Genomic DNA, 22,865 nt, shown 5'->3' on the forward strand with positions numbered 1-22,865 from the left:
GGCAAGAGGGTCAGAGGCTAGATGCTGTGTGACAATGGAAGCAGAGAGCCGGATTGGAAATGCTGTGCTCCCAGCTTTGAAGATGAAGGATGGGGCCATGAGCGGAGGGATGCAGGGGATCTCCAGATGTTAGAAGAGGCATGGAAAGGGCTGCTTCCTAGGGCCTTCATAAGGAATGCAGCCCCACAACCTATTTTCAACTTCTGACCTCCAGAACCATGTAAGAATAAACCTATGTGTTAAGCCACTAAGTTTGCAACGATTGTTAGGACAGCAATAAAAAGCTAACTTACTCTCACTTAGCTTTTGGTTTTTGAATTTGCTTGATTATAAAAGATTGACTTAAAACCAATCAGACCATTCCCTGAGCTTCATTCTACTGTCCTTTTCTCAGTTAAGAGATAATCTTAGTTATTTTAACCTTAACTGAGTGATCTCCTTTTCAGTTTTTTGTTATCTAATCTCCCTTCCCTGAACTAGCTACTTGTTCCAACATCACTCCTTCTCTCCTAAGCCCCAAAACTCAAAACAAATATCATGTCCTGTAGGCTTAATTTTTACATATGAATATATGGGTTTCATTTTTATGTGCTATGTGTAAGTCATTCCCTATAAACGTATACATCATGCTCTATAAATCTTGCATATGGGAGGGACTCACAACTCTTTCTTTTATCAAATTGATAGTAACTATTTAAATAGCAATTTAGCAACTATTAAATTGTCCAGTAAGGTCAGAGAAGTGGGTTCTGATTTGATATCATCTAAGAATTCCTAAAAGAGAAGGTCAGAGTTCAGAAGACCTATGTCTAGAAAGAGTTTCCCCTCCAGGCAACCCGTTTTGACAGCAGCTCAATTATTCTCAGTTCTGCTGTTATCTCTGATCCTCCCATCTCTTCTCCTCCAGTGGTCCCAGATACTTTCTAGCTTCTTCCATAGGCCCCTTCATTTGACTCGCATTCTCACACCTCTGGTTTAGCTCTGTTGGGAGATGAAGAGAATTCCTCATACTTTTCATTTTCCTGTGCAAGATCTATTCTGAGACTTGGTTCCAAGTGCCTTACAACCTGAAGATAACCAAGAAAAAGTTCCCATTAAGAGAAACCAGACATTTGCCAACTAGCAAAATGGTTCACTCAACACATGAAATGCACAGCCTTATTTGCTGTTCGCAACAGCTTATGAGGGAGCTGTGACTGTCAATTCCATCTTGCAGCTAAAACTGAGATACAGAGAAATTGGGTTAGCAGCTCAAACTCAGCCAGTAAATGACAGCGGTAGGATTCAAAGCCAACTTCATTTCAGCATTTGAGCTGTTAATTACTACACAAAAGCTGTTCTCTCAAGGTGCTCAGGTATTCTAAAGGGCAGCTATATGCATCTGATAAGTAGAAGTGCGGAAAAATAATTTATTCTTAAAGATTGCCATGTAGTGATAAAAAGCTTTTCAAATTTTAAAACCAAATTTATTTGTTTTTATTTATTTGAAAGATGAAGGGGGGGGGGTGCTTATATCAACTTGTTTATTCCCCGAATGCATAAAACAGTCAAGGCCCTGGGCCAGGCCAAAGCCAGGAGCTTTGTATTCATTCTAGATCACCTATATGGGTGGTAGGGCACCAAGTGCTTGAGATATCACCTGCTGCCTTCCAGGGTGCACCATCAGCAGGATGCTGGAATCCAAAGTGGAGTTGGGACTCCAACCCAGGCATCTCAAGCAGCAAAGTAACTGCTACACAAATGCCTACCCCACTCAAAACCTTTTGAAACATGTGTTGGTAAAAGAATAAATATTTTAAAAGTAAAGACACACAAAATTATGGTTATATATCCAAAATCAATTTTTAAAATTCAACAGATAAAATAAGAATAAAGCGATACAGCAAATCCAGAGACTTTTCAATGGCTCCAGTTCTAACTAGCTATGTAACCTTGGACAAGTTACCAAAACAGGGGCCGGCGCTGTGGCACAGTAGGTTAATCCTCTGCCTGTGGTTCTGGCATTCCATTTGGGTGCCGGTTCTAGTCCCAGAATCTCCTCTTCTGATCCAGCTCTCTGCTATGGCCTGGGAAAGCAGTAGAAGATGGCCCAAGTCCTTGGGCCCCTGCACCCGCATGGAAGACCAGAAAGAAGTTCCTGAGCTTCAGATCAGCTCAGCTCCAGCAGTTGTAGCCATCTGGGGAGTGAACCAGTGGATAGGAGACCTTTCTCTCTGCCTCTGCCTCTCACTGTCTGTAACTCTACCTCTCAAAATAAATAATAAATAAAATCTCTTTTTAAAAAGTTACCAAAACAGTTTGGATCTCTTTTCTCATCTATAAAAGAAGAAGTTGATCTGGTACCCTAAATCACTCCTCCAACTTGTCATATATAGAGAAGGGGGAAAAATCACATCCCATTAAAGGAAGATCTACCCACTCCTTCTGAGACTTTGACCCTGATCCTCTGTAAGATTGAATTGTATTTCGGCCTTCATTCCTAGACTGTCACAATTGCCAGTTGTCTTTGGTATTCTCATGCTTTTCACGCCCTTAAGCCAGCATCCATTTAGTAAACCGTGCTGCATAAGTGGCAAATGAGTTCTGTATGAGTGTTTCCATTCCTGAGTTGCAGTGCAGACATGTGCACTCACATCTCAGCACAATTATAAACACCAGGGCCTGTCAGGACCAAAATGAGAGATAAAAGCTGGGTTATATTTAGTAGATCTGGATAAAATATTATGGGGCAATTTAAAAAAAGGACCTAAAGATTTTTTGAATCCTCAGATGAGAATTCTAAGGAAATCCCAACCTGCATTTTTCTCAGTGTTGTCAGATAAGAGAAAGTATCTGGCTACCTAGTCTTGCATCATATGAAACTGCAGCTACACTGTATCAATTACTAAAGGTCAACACTGCCAATGGAGTTTAGAAATGATAGCCTCATCTCCTGAGGAACTGTTTCATTGATAAATTAGAACGGGGCCATCAAAGAAGGAGGTACCTTTCTCTGAAGGGAGGAGAGAACTTCCACTTTGACTGTGACCCTATCGGAATAAGATCAAAGTCAGCGAACCCTAAAGGCTTCCATAGCCCTGGCAACTCATGACTAGAGCCTAGGGAGATTACTGACGCCATGAACAAGAGTGTCAAATTGTTAAGTCAGCAACAGGAGTCACTGTGTACTTACATCCCATGTGGGATCTGTCCTTAATGTGTTGTCTAATGTGCAGTGATGCTATACCTAGAACTGAAACAGTATTTTTACACTTTGTGTTTCTGCGTGGGTACAAACTGATGAGATCTTTACTAATTATATACTGAATCGATCTCCTGTATATAAAGATAATTGGAAATGAAAAAAAAAAAAACCTGGTGTTAAATTGGAAATGGCATAGAAAATTAATTAATTTTTAAAAAAATAATATGTAGGATCTCTGCCTTTAATGTGCTGTACACTCTTATTTAAGGCTATAACTAGTACTCCAACAGTATTTTTTTTTCACTTTGTGTTGCTATATGGGGGCAAACTGTTGAAATCGTTACCTAATATATACTAAACTGATCTTCTGTATATAAAGAGAATTGAAAATGAATCATGATGTGATTGGAAGGGGAGAGGGAGCGGGAAAGGGGAGGGTTGTGGGTGGGAGGGAAGTTTTGGGAGGGGGAAGCCATTGTAACCCATGAGCTGTACTTTGGAAATTTATATTCATTAAATAAAAGTGGCTCAACAGGCTAATCCTCCGCCTTGCGGCGCCGGCACACCGGGTTCTAGTCCCGGTCGGGGCACCGATCCTGTCCCGGTTGCCCCTCTTCCAGGCCAGCTCTCTGCTGTGGCCAGGGAGTGCAGTGGAGGATGGCCCAAGTGTTTGGGCTCTGCACCCCAGGGGAGACCAGGATAAGCACCTGGCTCCTGCCATCGGAACAGCGCGGTGCGCCGGCAGCAGCGCGCCAGCCGCGGCGGCCATTGGAGGGTGAACCAACGGCAAAAGGAAGACCTTTCTCTCTGTCTCTCTCTCTCACTGTCCACTCTGCCTGTCAAAAAATAAATAAATAAATAAAAGTTAAAAAAAAAAAGAAAACAATAAGCATGCTAACCACACATTCCTTGGCTTTTGTAATCTGCACTTGATATTAACCAAAAGACCAAGAAGCAATGTTTTTGTTTTCTTGAATAGCCTGAATGAAAGAAAGTGCTCCTTGGAGTTGAGCCAGCCACCTGCAAAGAGAAAAATTATGCCAACAATAGAAAGTTCCTCTAAGACCTCTGATCATCAAGAAGGTAATGGGGGCAGCAGTGTGGCATAGCAGGTGCCATATGACACCATATAGATGTCAGTTCAAGTCCCAGTTGCTCCACTTCTGATCCAGCTCTCTGCTAATGTGCCTGGGAATGCAGCAGAACAGGGGGCAAGGGCTTGAGCCCCTGCACTCATGTGGGAGACTCAGAAGGAGCTCCTGGCTCCCCTCTTTGGTCTGGCTGTTGCCATTATTTGGGGAGTAAACCAGAGAATGGAAGATCTCTCTCTCCTCTTTCCCTCCCTCTGTCTCTTTCTCTCTCTATAACTCTGCCTTTCAAGTAAAATAAATAAATCTTTAAACGAATGTAGTTAACATTCTACAAAAGCAAAACCAAGAAAGTACTGAAACCATGGGGTATGGCGTGAAGTTGTTTCATTTTGTAGATTTTTTTTTTTTGACAGGCAGTTAGACAGTGAGAGTAAGAGAGACCGAGAGAAAGGTCTTTCTTTTTCCATTGGTTTACTTCCCAAATGGCCGCTATGGCCGGTGTGCTGTGGCCGGTGTGCTGTGCCAATCCGAAGCCAGGAGCCAGGTGCTTCCTCCTGGTCTCCCATGCAGGTGCAGAGCCCAAGCACTTGGGCCATCCTCCACTGCCTTCCCGGGCCACAGCAGAGAGCTGGACTGGAAGAGGAGCAACCGGGACAGAATCCAGCACCCCAACCAGGACTAGAACCCGGGATGCCAGCGCTGCAGGCGGAGGATTAGCCAAGTGAGCTGCAGCGCTGGCCATTTTGTAGATTTCTATCATTAGCTTTCAGAAGAACGTTTTCTCAAATGGATTCCAGTTTGATGCAGGAGCCACATCTCACTGTGGAATCATGGATGTCTATAGATGCTCCACACATACAGGAGGCTATTACTGATGGAGAAAACCTGATGGACTGTATACAAGCCACTGCACTGACTGCTTGTACTGAGAAATGTGCTGTCCCTTTTCCGATATAAAGGTCAAGTGGAACACTACAGGTGAAGTGGCTGATGTGCTTAGTATACAATCATATGCAACTGACTTTATGATAACTGGGATTGTCACCCACTGAATATACCTATTACCCATGTCATGTAAATGCTGTAGGTAAGGGACTCCTTTTGTCTGGGCATCCCACTAAAGTCTTACTGTTATGAAATCCAACAGTGGGAAGCCTTATTGAATTTACTGCTTTGGCTTCCTCTCACGATTCTTAGAGACACTAATCAAAACACTGGATTATTTACCAAGAGGATGGGAAAACGTTGGGGGTGGGGGGATAGAACTGAAGGAACACCTCTAAACAAGGCGGAAAAGTTTAAACAGCTACTGAGAAATAAAGTGAATCAAAGAAACACTGGTAAAGCAAAACAAAGATCAGAAAAAAGAGATGTATCAAGGACTCATTCAAACAGGATGAAACCTTTAAAATATAAAGAAATGGAATGAATGAACTTGGACATTAATGTGGTTGTAACAAGCCTCTTAACATACTATCAAACATTGAATTGGCCCAAGAGAACTGCATTGATTCCTCAACATAAAAGGCTGTCTTCTATTTATGCCAGTTAGGAGAGAAAAAAAAAATCCAGAAGACAAAACAATGAGATAATCTGACCTGCAATACTTGGAGCAAAAGTTAGGTCACTCAATCCACACAAATATTGAAAAGGGGGTCATCGTCCTTGGTCTCATGCTCTGCTGGGAACCCAAGACTTTGGCATATGATTAGGCAAACTGATTAAAAAGTGGAGAAGAAAAGTTTCTGGATTCCTTGTTTTTGGAGCCCCGTTCACTATGATACCAAAGCTCATTGGTAAAATCTTAATTGGAGCCACAATTAGATTCAGAAAACATAAAATTTAGAGTTAACAGGATTATTAAAGCTGGAATATTTAAACGGGCTCCAAGCAAAGTGGTTGTATCTCTTTTACTATATCATATTTTGGGACTCATCATTGTATCTGACTGGGAAATGTTCACTTTCCCTAGTATTGTGAAACAGAAGACATGCAAATCTGCCCTCCAAGCAAAGCTAATTGAATATGTTGGAAACCAATAAGTTGAAACTGGGGTGCTGGCATGGACAGATTATCAATTTGATGGACCTGTGTAGAGCATAGACTAGGGTTTATAATAAAGCATGTGAATGCCTCCAACTGGCCACTACCTGGATGTTGGGCTAGAGAATTTCCATTTGAGGGGCAATTATTAGCTGGCTGCAGGGCATTAGCTGAGCTGCCTCTATTACTACTCAAGGACAAAAATTTATCTTGAAATCTAAAACACAACTGTATCTTGGTGATGTCAGAGAAAACAGCTCATTGGAGGTGTCAGTACCCACAATAGTCCCATGATGAAATGGAAATGGCTTATACAGGGTCATGCTGCACAAGGGATGCAAAGGAAATGAGCAAGGAGCCTTCTTTTCTCTAGAACAGACCCTGAAACTGTGTGAAGAGCTACTGGACACTATCATCATTTGTGTAGTGACAAGTAAACAGTGCTCAACTGACAAAGGTTGCTTGGTTTATGGAGGGCAGTTCCAAGGTGAATGGACAGCATCCTGTCAGAAGGCTGCCTGCCATCCAGATCAAAGAAGATTAAAAACAGATCAACCCACAGGGATGAATTGCACGCTGTTTTCCTAGCAATGGTGGAAGAACTTAATGATGATAAAAGTCCATATGTTTTGGTTGTTACTGACTTATTCATAGGCAGTGGCCAATGGCTTGTCTATATGGTCAAGTGGTCAATCGAAGGCACACCTATTGATGAGGTGAATATGGGATACAGACTCATGGACATTTGAGAGGTGCTTGAGGGCATGTCAACGGCTGTCAGAACTTCCTTTTCCAGGTTGGGAAAGTGAGTGGAATCAACAAATAGATACCCCAGCTTGCTTGCTTGTGATGGCTACTTGGATCCATGAAATGAACAGATATGGGGATGCTGTAACAATCAAGATATGGGCTGAATCATATTCCTCCTACACATTCTAACGCACAAAATGCAAATATGAATTGTTCAATTTGTGAGCAAGAAAGAGCCTGTCAATGACTATGTGGCAAATTCTCTGCTAGGAAGGCCCAGAACATAACTGACAAGTTAGAATGATGCTGGAAGCCTTGGGGTGGGTGGGCAACTACAAACAGGTCTTGACTTGAATAGACACTAACTTTGGACTGTGCTTAGTTTACCAAGCGTTAGGCACAAATGCTTAGAATGCTATAAAAGAACAGAAACAGAAGATATCATACCCATTTGGACAGCCAGGTGTCATTTCTTCAGACTAAGAAACACATTTCCAGTTCACAGTGTCCAGCAATAGACAGAGATATAATCCTCAGAACAGTTTGATAGAGAAGTGGAACAGTCAATTGAAACATTGATTGTAGAAAACAGGGAAAGATGGAGGCACGAAGAGTTGGCATTTATACCTCCCTGAGTGTGTGTTCATACTCAAAATGAAAGGGTCTAAGGAGTACACTCACTAGATAGTCCCCTGTTTTTCTGGTAGATCTTGGGAACAGCAGTGAGAGGAAGGATGCTAGTATGACTATGCAATTCTTGCCAAGGGGAAAGGGTGCAATTACAACTACCCTATAATTTCCTCCTTTCCAACATCACCTCAACTTTTTTTCCACCTACTCAATGCAGTGCTCATAGGACCATGGCAGCAACGATAAATACTGGGATAGGGATGATTCCTAAGGTCCCAGTGGGGAGACTATGCTCTCACCTCGTGCAGAAAAAAGCATGATGTTAATAGTGATTGTAACTATTTTGCCTAGTGGTTAAAAAAAAAGATAGCCATTAGCTTTGCACCTGTGTAATGCAATTCTATATGAATAGGAATGGACTGGGGTTTAGAGGGTACTTACCAGACTAGCTTCACTGCCTGCAATCTAGAACAGCATTGTGGCCAAATATACTGTCTATTTCAAAGGTGGGGAACTTTAGGAGTAAGTGAAGAGAAGAAAAAGAGGAGAAGAGTAGCTGAGGACAATGGCACTAATAAGTGAGATAAAAAGAAGGAAACCTAATATCACATTAACACTTCATAGAAGTCTCAGAACAAGAGATGATATTATATCTGGGCTCACTATAGCAGATGTCTTAAAGGGTGAAGCCATATATTACAGAGAACGCTCCTGATTTTGTAACCTAACAACATCCAAGGGAAGCCTGCAAATCTGGATGGCCTTTCCCTAGGAGACATCTTCGTATAGTACAACGATGGACCGCACTAATGATTCATGGCTGAATGGGATTCTAGCAATGTGCCAAGGGCTTTTGACTTTCATGATCATTTTACTGCTAGGTGTTCATGTCTAGAAACCAGGGATTAGACCATGTCATCCCTACCCCCCTAGTTCCTGATGTGGACCTCCTAATATTCTGCTAATTTCCTGAGCAATAGGGGTGATGGGAGCATCCTTTGTTCTAATATTTGCTTTTTAAACTTTAGTTCTTGACACAGAGCTCCCAAATCCCTTGGAATTTCCTGGATGAGAAGAGTAATTTTTTGTCTGAAGAGGTGACTCTTGGTAGACTTCTGGAATGGGGGCTGACCACCAGAAAGACGCAGCCATGATTAGACATTTGGAACTTTCAGCCCCAACCCCCATCTTCTGGGGAGGGGAGAAAGGCAGGAGATGAGTTAATAATCAATCATGCCTACCTGATGAAGCCTCACAGAGGCTCCAGGTTGGTGAACAACAACACACTGAGATGCTGGAGGGTGTGTGCTCTTGGAGGTCGTGTCATCTCTGCAGGTCTTCTCCTACACCTTGCTGTAGCTACTTCTTACTCTGACTGTTCTTCTGGGGTCTTTGCAATACTCTTTATGATAAACTAGTAGATGTAAGCAAATGTTTCCCTGAGAATTGTGAGCCATTATATTGAATTACTGAACCCAAGAAAGGAGTTGCGGGAGCCTCCAGTGCATAGTCAGACTTTCTTTCTTTCTTTCTTCTTCTTTTTTTTTTTTTTTCTTACAGGCAGAGTGGACAGTGAGAGAGAGACAGAGAGAAAGGTCTTCCTTTACCATTGGTTCACCCTCCAATGGCCGCTGCGGCTGGCGCACCGTGCTGATCCGAAGCCAGGAGCCAGGTGCTTCTCCTGGTCTCCCATGCGGGTGCAGGGCCCAAGGACTTGGGCCATCCTCCACTGCCTTCCCAGGCCATAGCAGAGAGCTGGCCTGGAAGGGGGGCAACCGGGATAGAATCTGACGCCCCGACCAGGACTAGAACCCGGTGTGCCGGCACCGCAGGTGGAGGATTAGCCTATTAAGCCGCGGCGCCGGCCAGCCAGACTTTCAATTGCCATCTGAACTGGAGGAAATCTTGTGAGACTGAGCCCTTAACCTGTAGGATCTGACACTAACTCCAAGTAGATAGTGTCAGAATTGAATTGAATTATAGGTCACTGCTGTGGCATAAGTATACTTTGAATTTTCTGAAGCTCATGTTGAAATTTGGTCTCCAAAATGATAGTGTTAAGAGGTGGTAGAGGCCGGCACCGCAGCTCACTTGGCTAATCCTCCGCCTGTGGCGCTGGCACCCTGGGTTCTAGTCCCGGTCGGGGTGCCGGATTCTGTCCCGGTTGCTCCTCTTCCAGTCCAGCTCTCTGCTGTGGCCCAGGAGGGCAGTGGAGGATGGCCCAAGTGCTTGGGCCCTACACCCGCATGGGAGACCAGGAAAAACACGTGGCTCCTGGCTTCGGATCGGCACAACACGCCAGCTGTAGCGGCCATTTGCGGGTGAACCATTGGAAGGAAGACCTTTCTCTCTGTCTCTCTCACTGTCTAACTCTGCCTGTCAAAAAAAAAAAAAAAAAAAAGAGGTGGTGGAGCTTTTAAGAGACTACTAGGTCATTAAGAGGGATCCATATCATAGCGATGGATTACAGCAAGAGCAGACTGTCATAAACAAGGCTACCACTGTGTTCTATGTCTTCCACCTGTGCCTACTGCTCTTCCACTTTTCCACACTTCAACAGCGCAGCATGGGGCATTTGTTAGAAACTGGTGTCATGCTCTTGAATCTCCTAGCATCCAAAACAGTGACCCAAAGTAAACTTCTCTCTTCCACAAATTACCTGAGCTCAGGTTTTATCTTATAACCACAGAAAGTGGGCTAAGACAGATTGCCCCATTGGTGTCTGGAGAAAATCAGAGAACTTCTTGATGTGAAAAGATCCTCACATTTAGTATCAGAAATGACATATTGAGTGAGGAGAGAAAAAAAAAGTTTGTTTATTTTTCCTATGTAGTGCAAAATGCAAACCATGAAGGAAGGAAATAAGTACTTATCTGAGAAGGAAAAAACATATCAGTCTGCATTCATCTTTGTGAAAAAAAAAATTGCTTCTTCCGCCCAGCCTCTGCTACACATTCAGTTTGTCTGCACAGGCCTCTGAGTTTAATAAGCAATTCATCTTTTAACCAAGTCATAAAAAATGTCAAGCATACATGTGTGTAAGTGTGCGTACACATACATGCATGTGTGTGTTCAAATGACACACTTGTTTTATACTTTGAGGATTCAGAAGCAAGATCTAAAATGCTAGAAAATCGTAATCCAGAAACATAAGACCACCAGACCTTTGAGCAAGTCTTCAGTGTGACCTCCACTGTTGACCTTGTCTCAAAGTGCCCATTTTGTCCCACACTCCCATTGACTCAGGTATCACTTGTAAGCTATCACTTAAAATAAGTTGTGGAGATACAGGAAGCTCTTTTTTTTTAATGGAACATCTTGCTTATTTCTAAATTTTCCCATAGACAAGTGCCTCATCAAGGAACAGATGTTCTGCAGAAGAAAATATCAAAAAGTTGTAACTTGACCAAAACAGCTCCACATACTCTACTACTAATAATAAACATTTGCAGAGTAGAGCCCTTCACATTTTCATAATTACTTTACTTTGTGATGAATCTCTTCTTCTGACTCCATTGTGATATGCATAAATTCAACATCTTTCTAGAATTTAGAATTTTAAAGCTCCAAGTGAGAATCTGTCCAGATGGGCTATGTGCTGTTTTGAGAAGTGTTTGGGGAAGCAGTTGGCAAGAAATAAATGGAGAATATAGCATAATGGCCTGAGCCTCATTTGCTATTCATGAAGCCAAAATGAACATCAAGTATCTACTCTTCAAAGTATTCAAAAGCTGCTTGGCTGAATCCCTTAATCACTGAAACATTTCCTTTGAAGGAAAAAAAAAATCAACTTAAGTTATTTTACCTTTACATTGACAGCAAATAGAATGCCTTGCTATGAAATAGACCATTTAGACTTTCCAAGAGCTCTATGTTAAGAGTTAAAAAAAAAAAAAAACTCAGACACATGTGTACTAACTGTGTTGATAACACAACACATGCTTCCTGTAATTGGGTTGCCTCATCTACAGATTTTCCAGGAAAGTCCCAATTTCTAATTTCTAGAGGCAAGCCATATGTTTACTCTCTAGCTTGAAATTACAGTTGCTATGCATATATGCCTGAAAAGATTGCATGCGGTCAGAAGCAATCTTCGTGGCACTTCCAAGAATTGTCAGTTCTCAAGAATATACGCAGCTGGTGGGTAAAAGTTGCTTAATTATGTGAAGGCCTGCAAACCCTGACTCACCCAATCTCACTCTCAAGGATGGAAACTTTTCACTGTTGTTGCAAAAGATGTGTCCCTCAGTGAGGCAGGGCGGTGGGGAGCACCTCCGATGGACTGGAGAAAAAACCGCCACATGATGTGAAAGTACTCAACTGGTGCCACAACTCCAAATCTAGATGCATCTGTGTCCTTGATTTAATTATTTTTCTCTCAGTCCCCAAACAATCTATGCTCTTGATACAAGAGAGAATTAATAAACTGAGAACAAAATGAAGGAGCTATAGACTGTTAGAATCAGAGACTTGTAGATTCTATGTTATTCACCCTTGCATTGTACAAGAAACTATGACCTTCATTTACCTTGCCTATTTGGTGCAATTCACCAAAATAAAAATTTTCCATAAAATATACATTTTTCACAAATTGGGAGTTTACTCTGAATTTGTCACAAGTCTTTCAAAGAAATATGAGGTTCTTACAAAGTAAATTGAAAGTATGTCATTGCACAAATTAAAAGAAAAATAAGAAAGGAAGGAGGAACAAGGGTGGAAGCAAGGGAGGGAGCAAGGGTAGGGTGTGGAATACCATTATGTTGTTAAAACTGTGTATATGAAATACACGAAATTTGTTCCCTTTACATAAATTTTAAAAACTTAAAAAGGAAAACAATAAATGAGAACAAAAGCCAACTGGCTGATTGACCACCAGGCTCCAAACTGACTGGCAGCAGAAGCCATATCTGACTTCATTCATTATTTTACTTGGGCATCTGGCACAATACCAAGGATACTCAATGTATGTCTGTTGAATGATCAGATTATGTCAAAAAAAATATCATTTATCCATTGTTGGCTATATGCCATGCAAGCACTGTGCTTTGTGCTTGAGACACATCACAAACCAAACATCATCAACAAAAATCCCTCCTGATGGAGTTTATCCTGTGAGACAATAAAAGAATAACTTTTTAAAATGAGGTTCTTAATTGAGTCCATTGAGATCAAAAGTGGTAGGGAGACAACTGCATATTTTTAATCAATTGCTCCCTTTAGCTACATCCTCTGGCCTTCCAATGTGACTTGAATGAGGTGCAAAATTAAGGTGAAAATTGAATCTTGTCTTAATATACTAGGTGTTCAAATTCAGTATTAGAACAAGAAGAACCCATGTAATCATGGAATTGCTCATACACTATTAAAAAGACCATACTATGTGGGTGTTATGGCACAATGGGTTAAGCTACCGCTATGCCACTTCTAATCAGCTTCCTGATAATGGATTCTGTGAGGTAGCAAAAAATGGTGCAAGGGTTTGGGCTGTTGCCACCCAAGTAAGTGAACTGGAGGGAGTTCTGGGCTCCTGATTTTGTCCTAAACTAGTTTTGGCTGTTGTGGGGATTTGGGAATTGAACTCATGAATGGAAGATCTTTCTCTGTCTCTCTGTGTGTCACTCTGCCTTACAGGTAAATGAAAACAAATAAATAAACATTTGAGAAAACACATTAGAGCAATATAAATTTTTTAATAAATGAAAATATACTAGCAATACTCAGAGAGGGAAAATGGCTCATGATTCCTCCTCCACTAGTTAATAGAGGTCAGGATTACAACTCAGGGGGCCATCATTGTGGCTCTGTGGGTTAAGCCACTGACTGCAATGCCACAATCTCAAACGGTTTGAGTCCTGACAGTTCCACTTCTGATCCAGCTCCCTGCTAATGAAATTGGGAAAGCAGTGGAAGATGGCCAAATACTTGGACCCTGTACCATGGTGGGAGACCCAGATGAAACTCCTGGCTTCAGCCTGTTCCAGCCCTGGCTGCTGCAGCCATCTGGGGAGTGAACCAGCAAATGGAAGCTCTCTCTATGTGTCTGTATCTGTCTCTGCTGCTTCTCTCTCTCTCTCTGAATAAGTACATGAAAAAAAAAAAATCCTGTGCTCTACAAATAAGTTTGAAAGGGGGAAAAGGAGACACCTATAAATGAAGTGAGATTCAAGAGAATCTCATGTGATCTCAATGAATATTTTTGGATCTTGACTCAAACAGTCAACTACAAAGAGACCAGTGGGGATATTTGGATACTTATTGGAATATTTACTGGCAAAAGAAGATTATTGTTAATTTTCAGTACTATCGTGGTTTTCAATGAGTAGTCCAATGTTTTGTAAAGAGTTGATATGTTTTTTAAAGATTCACATGTTGAGAGAACTATGGTTGAAATGGTTAAAAAAAAACTAGACTATATTATAAACAGATCATTATTACTTGAAAATGATGTGCTATGATGAGAAAAGACAAAAAGAAATGTTTTATTCAAGGCTTTGACACACAACTGTCAACCTAAATGATGTTTTCCTGACTATCTACAAAGAGGAAAAGAAAGGTGGAGGCAAATTTGTTTAATAGAGGACTGACTATTAAAAAGTAGTCAGCTGATATGCATTGTTTCATTTATTTGTTATGGCCCTCATCCCAATAAGACAAATATCTTCATTTACAGATGAGGAAATGAGCTTCAGAGAGGTTTAGCGACTCTCAAGGTCACACTACTAGAAAGTAACAGAGAGGTAGTTACCCCCACTGCTCTTGCCATCCCACCATTCACTGCTTTAGTGCTAATGTTAAGTCAGGGGGCAGCCTCTGAATTTACATCTTTTCTTGCTTTGCACTTTCTTTTGTCATTTTTGGAATAACTTTCTCAGGCAGTCAGAAACAATCAGGCTTGCACAGCCTTTAGTCTCTGAGTGACTCAGCCTTTAAAAACAGTGCAGATCCAGTGTTATCTGAGAACTGATTGGAACTTGAAAGGAGGAAAGAGATAGGAACCTGTTATCTTCTGGCCTCCAGTCATATTCTGGTTCCTGTTAGCAATGATTGATCCTGAGTGAATTAATTAAAACTTAGTTCCTTTGCTCTCCAGCCAGCAGGACAGACAAAAGCCATTAACCCTAGCCCCAGAAACATAAATAAATTCCCTCCTTAGATCTCATCTATCCCATAATAGTCTGTAGTCTTTGCTGGAGAAGGAGAAACAAATTAGATAACCTTTCAGGGACCCTTAAAAATGTAAGCGTCTGGGACGTAGCAGTGTTTTGAACTGATATCTAGTGATTAAATGTAGCCAGAGTAGATGAAAGAAAGAACAGAAGGAGGCAACCAGTTAGAACACCGAATGTGATTTTTGCAGGGGATTCCACAGGAACTACGGGAGAAATAGCCCAAGCAGGACAATTTCCTGAAACTCACCAGTAGCCAAAGGCATATATCACCATTAGAAACCAAAGACCTAACCTCTTTTAACAGACTTCTACTGATGAGATTCAGAAATACTGGAAGTTCTTTTCCACGCTTCCTTCTTCCCCACTTGCCCTCTTTCTCAGCAAGAATCCCTCTTTATTTAGCAGCATACCCTCTTTCTACCATGGTGACCTGCAATGTCATTGCTGATGAGGTTCTTCTCCAGCCCCTCGCAAAGCAGAGAAAACGGCTGAAAGCGCTCCTGTTTCCACTTGCTGTTCATTCATGCACACTCCAAGTGAGGTATTTATTAGGTGCCTACCATGTGCCAAACAGATTATCTGTTTAAATAATTGAGTTCTTTAGGTGAAGGGTAAAAATTATCTTAGCCTTTCAGTCCTCGAAGTGAGGAGTAAATGGGCAATGGAGAAGTTTCCTGGGGACCATATGTAGGATTTGCAGCCCAGGAGGTTAACTGTGGTTGGAAACTCAGAGGATTGAAGTTAATAAAGATTTACTTAGATGATATAACAGTCAAACTTCTGCCCTCTAACCTCTGTGTCTTTGCATTTACAGACCTATCCCCTTGGTCAAATTTTTTTTATTCCTATCTAGACTTAACTCCTCTGTCCTTGGGATTCAGTTCAAGCAGCAATCCTGTAACTTCTTCCAAAGTCTTTCCTGACTGTCAAATATCTAATGAGCCAATCACTCTCCCCCCTCCCCACTCTTGCACTTATTACCATTCCATACATTTATTTCTTCATAATGGATTGCAACATTGAGTATTAACTTTTTTTTTGCCCCTTATCTATCCCCCAAACTGGGCTATAACTTCCTTGAGAGTAGGGCAAGTACTTTCATTCGAAGGTGTAAGCCAAGTACACAGTTTTGAAAGCAATCCAGAGAAATCATCAATTTTATTTCATCAATAAAAAATCAGAAAGTTTTTCCTAGTTACCCTCTTCCAAATTTTATTAGTTCACTCACTTTCTTAACATTATAATGTTCCACAGTTTCAATTTCATCACTAGACTATCAGCTAAAATGAACTTCAAGTTCCCACTTATTCCCAGCAAGCCTGAGCCTAAACCCAGTGGGAGGCTCTGCCAACTATCTCTTCAGGCTTAGGCTGTGTTCATTATGATTGAGCTATTGCCTGTTCTGTTCAATTTACTTATCATGGTCTTTAATTCACTTGGTGCTTACATTTTCTCTGCAATAGGCCCACGGACAGACCCCTGCCTTTGGAAAAGGCTGCATTTAGTCAATCCTGCAGACCCAGGAATTTTGATCTGCTCTGTCTGATGCTTGTTCCAAAGGCTTAGCAATTTAGAAAGAAGATTGGCTGCTTAGTGGCTTTGTTTATTAGGTACCTTTCTACTCTAAATTGCCCACAATTGACCCACTTAATCAGAGAAGATCGGGGGTGGAGAGGGGTTGGAATGCTTAACAATGTAATCCTACATTTAAAAGAAAATTTATAAAAAGCAATATAGATTTAAAAATAATACATCCTAGAAATTATCTTTCACATTTACTTTCTGAAGTCCTCAGCTTTGACCAGAAATCCCTTGTATGAACTGTGGACTAAACATTTTTCCACCATTAGAAGCCTTTAGAGTCTTAAGCAGAACCAGATCTATACCAGATACCAAGGGCTTGACACTTTACGATTCCACCACTGAAATGCTTTGTCAGCAGCTGAGCCAGTCCTCTAGACTTTTACTTTCTTTGTTAGTTCATTAGAGACTGTGGACTTAGTACCCAAACTGGTCAACATTAATGAATGACCATGATGTTTGCTGTATATTGTGGGAAAACTTTGGGGAACTCATACTAATACTTTTTTTTTTCTTTTCAGAATACTTTTTACTTTTTGCAAAGAGTAATATTTACTTAAGCATTAAACTTGTTTAAGGAAATTGAAGAGACTGTGAAAATAAAATGACTCCAAAAGAACTCTAAACTTGAAAGTTGAAAATCACTAGTAAAAATGAGTCCTCCCATTGACACAACTCCTTCCTTTTTCACTATCTAAAAGCCCCACGTCTACAGTAGAGGCTTCAATATGCCAGAGAATAGAAATTGCATAGAGGTGACCAATTATTCTTCAAGTGTTTGAATTATTTGTCTTTTTAAATATAAAAAATGAGATGTAGTTTGAGCTGTAATGAGCAATAGTCTTAAAAATCTAAATAAATAAAAACTGGTTCCTACAAATATGACAAAGCTGACTCTAGCTTAATGCTTCCCTAGACATTAGGAAAGGAATATTTTCTGTGATTAATGTTCCCCTTACAAGAAGTAAAATATGCTTTATAAACCAGTATTAGAATCACTGAGTAGTTTGCTTCTGCCACAGCTCAGTGGCTTCAGGGTTGGGTTCTTGCTGATTGTTCATGAGTGGACTCCTCTCTGCTCCTAAATTTTTATAGAAAAAGAAATTAAGAAAAAATTACCTTTAATTACAGCTCTCACTGGTTACTGAAACCAAGTGTATCTCACTTCATCCACACTGTGTTGGAACTGCAAAGGATATCAGAGAACAACTAATCCAACTTTCACTTACTACATTCCAATGTCTTAGGAAGAAGGAACTCGCTCAGGGATGCCCTGTGCTTTACTTTTTTTATTTTTATTTTTTAAAAATTTTTTTGACAGGCAGAGCGGATAGTGAGAGAGAGAGACAGAGAGAAAGGTCTTCCTTTTGTTGTTGGTTCACCCTCCAATGGCTGCTGCAGCCGGCGCGCTGCAGCCGGCGCATTGTGCTGATCCGAAGCCAGGAGCCAGGTGCTTCTCCTGGTCTCCCATGGGGTGCAGGGCCCAAGCACTTGGGCCATCCTCCACTGCACTCCCGGGCCATAGCAGAGAGCTGGCCTGGAAGAGGGGCAACCGGGATAGAATCCGGCGCCCCGACCGGGACTAGAACCCGGTGTGCCGGCGCTGCAAGGTGGAGGATTAGCCTAGTGAGCCACAGCGCCGGCCCCTGTGCTTTACTTTTAACTAGCATTCTTGCCACTATGATAAACAACAGTATGTTAATCAGAATTTTGTTAACTGAATTCTATTTCCAATATAATATAAAAGTTGTAATTGAACTCTTCAGCTGAGCTTTCTATTAAAAACACATTTGTTTTATAATGCATATTTATTGCACCAATTTATTTTATGTGGATTTTGAAATCTCTTTAAGCATTGAAGCATACTCAGATTCCTTTTGGAGCTTTTAGAGAAGAAATGAGCAGGCAGGAGCCTGTGCAGGTGAGGGAGGTGAGAGTCAGCAGAGAGCCATCCAAGGAAGATGTGAAAGTGTTTATTCAAGTGTTTCTTCCCCTTAGAATGGCCAATTTTAGGTCCTTTGCATGGGTATACAACCAACAGGATCCCAGCACCACAATTTCCTTTTTTCTAAAAGTTTTCTCTTAGGCTGCAATATAATTAGAAATATGACTCTACTTACAATAGTAACAGTTCATTAAAAATATAGGAGCATATAGTATTTGAGGACATTATCATATTACAGCAATGTAAAAGGTTTATTTTGTTAACACACACACGCAAAACTTGCTCCTTTGCCAACTTTTAATACCCCACATGAATATTGGCTATATCCTGGAGCATAAGAATTTACTGTGCTGTAAAAGATACATAAAATGATTCAATATTAAGACTGATAGTGAATCAGATATGAAACAGTAATAGGAATCATTGAAAGAAATGTTCCATCTGTGTGTCTCAGTAAATATTATGCATATTTACAAGGATTTATGTAAAGTAAACTCAATAACTATACCAACCTTTCAACACACATTTATTGATTACTCACTAAATACAAAACAATGCACCACAGGATCATAAAATTCTTGGAAGACCCATGTTAGAATCATTCGAGAATGAATTGTTCACCAAATAATAAGATTCATCTACTATATGAGAATACACAATTTCAAATAAGTGGGCTAAAATCACCTATTAAAGATGAAGAGAAAGTCAAGTTGTAATTCTCATAGTTGCAAAAAAATGGAAAAAGAAATAATTATCCATTGTCTCATATTTAAGGAACGTCAGGTACCTTCCAGTTCTCTGCACTTTCCCTATTTTTCAGGCTTTCTATAAAGTAAATAAGAGGGATGGATACTCTGATTGCAGTAACTAGTATCCAGCATCAAACCCAATCCTACTCCCTAAGATTGGTCCAGGGACAATATTGAGCACCGATCACAAGGTAATGCCTACAACTTAAATGCTCCTAGTTTATCTTATGTGAATCTATTTAAATAGTCGGTGCTGGAGTGGGAGTTTAGCCTAGTGGTTGAGACACTTGTACCCCACATGAGGGTGCCTGGGTTCAATTCCTAGCTCTAGTTCCTGACTCCAATTTCCTGACAACGTAGACAATGGGAGGCAAATGTGGTGGCTCAAGTAGTTGGATTCCTTGCTCCTGGCTCCTGGCTCTGTCCTGGCCCAGCCCTGACCATTGTGGGCATTTGAGGAGTGAACCAGCAGGTAGAAATACTCTTTCTCTCTCTGCTCTCTCCACATCTCAAATAAATGAAAAATAAAAATTTAAATAACCTGTGCTTTTGATAGCAAGCAATAAGGCCCCCACAAGCTTCATTTTTAGTCACCAGTATTGTTGGAAACAATTACTACGCTGCATTATTATTTCCTTAAAAACATCTCAAGGTTGTTTCTAGGGTAGAAATTATCAAAAAGAAAATCTGAGCTTTTAAATACACTAAAGACCCATGAAGCCTACTAAACAACACAATTCTCTTAGATGAAGCTGGCCATTGCTTTTAGGGATAAAGGTAGATTGCCTAAGGATCATCTTCATTTCTTTTAACAACAAGGGAACAAATGAGAAGAAATTCTTAACAGGAAAAACACCCCTAATTCTCTGCATCAGGCAAAATTGTTGGATTGAAATTGCTAAGAAGTAAGATATTTATTCTTTCTCTATTTTCTTCAGAACATTGTCCAGCATATAGGCAACCAGGGAGTCACAAAAATGTTGCTCAATTTGTCTTGGAATGCTAGCTAACAAATAACCCCCGCATCCCGAAGGCTTTCCTCCTTTTATCTAATGAGGCCAAGGTGCACGGAACAATGAGAAATTCTCTGACTCAGTGCAAACTTGCCTTCTTCTCCCAATCCTTGTACATTAATAAAGGTTAAACTTTATTCAGCTCTACTGTGTGACAGACATTCTTCTGGGCATTTTGCTTACAAGAATTCATTTGATCTTTATACCCAGCTGGTGTGGTAGATACTCTTAGTATTTCTCTTTTATATATATATATATATATATATATATATATATATATATAAACACCTCACATACAGAGATCAAATAAATGGCTCAACATCACATGTACAGAAAGCAGTGCTGCCAGGATTCAAACCAGACAGTTTGGTATTAGAATCTACATTCTTAACGATGCATTTTTTTTTTTACTCTGAATAAACACCTAGAAAATAAGCATCTCCTTAGAGAAAGTGATGTTCTGGATGTTAAATGATGTATAAAATGTCTCACATTATATCAGTTCCCCAGCTCAGATCTTTCAAAATCTCTCTGTTGTGAACAAAGAGACAATTCTCATTCACCTGTTTCACCTCAGTTTAGCCACAAACTACAAAGCCTCCCATGTTGCCTCTGGCTTCCTCCCAGGAGTAAAGGCTCTCCATTCCATTTCAACATCTCTTAAACCAAAATAACTTGGTTCTCACCTTTCCAGGCATGAGTGGGGCAAAGCTGCAAGTCCTTTGCACATTTTGGCAAGTGGCTTAGCTCCTCAGCTTTGAGCAAAACTTCTTAACGGCAGAATGAGTCTCTGGAAACTTCAAAACTGTCTGAGAAATATATAGAGGTTCTTTTCCAGCCCTCTGTCCCTCTTTGAACCAATCCAGAGCCGGAGAGGAAATTGCCGGCTGGAGTGAAGCAGCGGTGGCGCATAAAGGGGGGCGCATAAAGGGGGAGGCTGGAATCCTTTCTCTGCTCCAGGCGCAGCTGTAGCATCAGGCTTTCAACAGCTCTTATCACAGCCCACTGTTGCTGCTCTGGCCAGGATAGGTTATTATTGTTTGAACTCTTAATCTGAGGCTACTACAAGGAAGATTTGGGCTTTCTTGTGAAGCAGGGTGCCTTGGACTCCTGGATCTGAGTAATGAAGATGATTATATTAATGTTCGCATAAATCAAAACACATATGAATGATGATTATATAGTCTATGAACTTCTAGGTTTGTGACTATTAGAAAAAGATCTGCAAGACCACACATTAAAATCTTAATCAGGATCAAGTGTGAGGAAAGCGGAAAAAGAACTGACGATTCCAATCATATTAGAGACGACCCCCCCCCCCCAACTCTCCTAACTGTTTAAGGGGTCTTTTTATTATTCTTTAGTTTGATGGCTAGGTTAGGTAATTCCTAGGGACAACCCCAACCTATCCAGCCACCTATTCGTGGCTAGGTTTGCCTTTCCTTCCCCCTTCAACCCTTTTCTACCTCCCATCATTATTATTCAAGGAGTATTTCCACCTAGATTATGTCTCATCCTGGAGGGTGCCCAGGGTGCTGGTAAGTTAACATGTAAATGTAAATGAGTAAGGAGTCTGCAAGTTCCAAACTCAAATTAAGCAGCATTGCATAAGCTGCGGGAAAATATCTGAATTTGAAATTAAAAATTTTCATCATTTCCTGTTATCTGAAATCATTTGTCTTTAAACAACCCCTTCCCCATATACTCTTTCATTCAAACTGTCAACCAAGAACTGCTCTGAGTTTTAAAGGTCAGTTCAGCTGATGTTTCAAATTATGTAAATAAAATAGACAAATATCCAAGTACAAGTTCATAGACAAACAAGTATTGCGTCTGAAATTTTACATTTAATCATTAATATATATGTGTTCTCAGGGTCATTGAGTAAACTGTATTTCTCTTTTAAAAAATTTTATTTGTTATACAAATGTCATGTATTTCATATATACAGATTTAATTCTTACTACAGGTTATAATAAACATTGTTTGAGGGCTAAGCATTGAGCCTAGCAATAAAGACACCTGTTTTATGCATGGGAGTACCTGAGTTCAATTCAGAACTCCAGTTCCTAACTTTAGCTTTCTGCTAGTGCACACCCTGGGTTGAAGCAGTGAGTGATGGCTGAAGTAATTGAGCCATAGGGGACCTGGATTGCATTCATGGCTCTCAGCTTTGGTCCTGGCCCAAACTGGCCATTGTAGGCATTTGGAGAGCAAAATAGAAGACAGGCGCTCTGACTGTCTGTATGTCTGTCTCTCTCTGTTTCTCATAATATTATTAATAACAATAAGCTTTGAAAGCCATATTCTCCCATTCTTTTTCTCTCACCCTCTCTCATTTTATGCTCCCAGCACTAAGCACAATGTCAGGTCCATAGAAATTTATAAATATTCTTTGGACAATATGCAACAGTGCGGGTTCTGCCTTTCACTGTTGAGTAAACCTCAGCAAATCAATTAATCATGACGCTGTTATTGACTACTGAGCCTAATAGTGAAAACATAAAGTGAGCAAAGGAGATTCCTTGGTAAAAGAGTGTAAAATGATGTTTGATACTCAAGGGGCCTTGAGGCAATGATATGGAAAATAAGCAATCAAAGAAACCAAATTTAATGTAGACAGTGGAGAGTGATGTCCTGGTCAGGGCTGAAAAATCAAAGCAGGTTTCTGAATGTCCCTTAAGAATTCATGTGATGGACTATTTACCAA

The 22,865-nt window shown here is 40.6% G+C and overlaps 1 protein-coding gene across 1 annotated transcript in view; it reads right to left on the reverse strand.

Annotated features, from left to right (window-relative positions):
* The window catches only part of RGS5 (regulator of G protein signaling 5), a 71,042-nt gene extending 50,113 nt beyond the window's left edge, over positions 1-20,929 (reverse strand). Inside the window, exon 1 of the mRNA XM_062192652.1 lies at positions 20,842-20,929. Coding sequence (XP_062048636.1) covers positions 20,842-20,885 — 44 coding nt within the window. The 5' untranslated portion in view covers positions 20,886-20,929. The remainder of the gene's footprint in view (positions 1-20,841) is intronic.
* Positions 20,930-22,865: the final 1,936 nt, after the last annotated feature.

The sequence above is a fragment of the Lepus europaeus genome, chromosome 5 (genome assembly GCF_033115175.1).
Source record: "Lepus europaeus isolate LE1 chromosome 5, mLepTim1.pri, whole genome shotgun sequence".
NCBI lineage: Eukaryota > Metazoa > Chordata > Mammalia > Lagomorpha > Leporidae > Lepus > Lepus europaeus.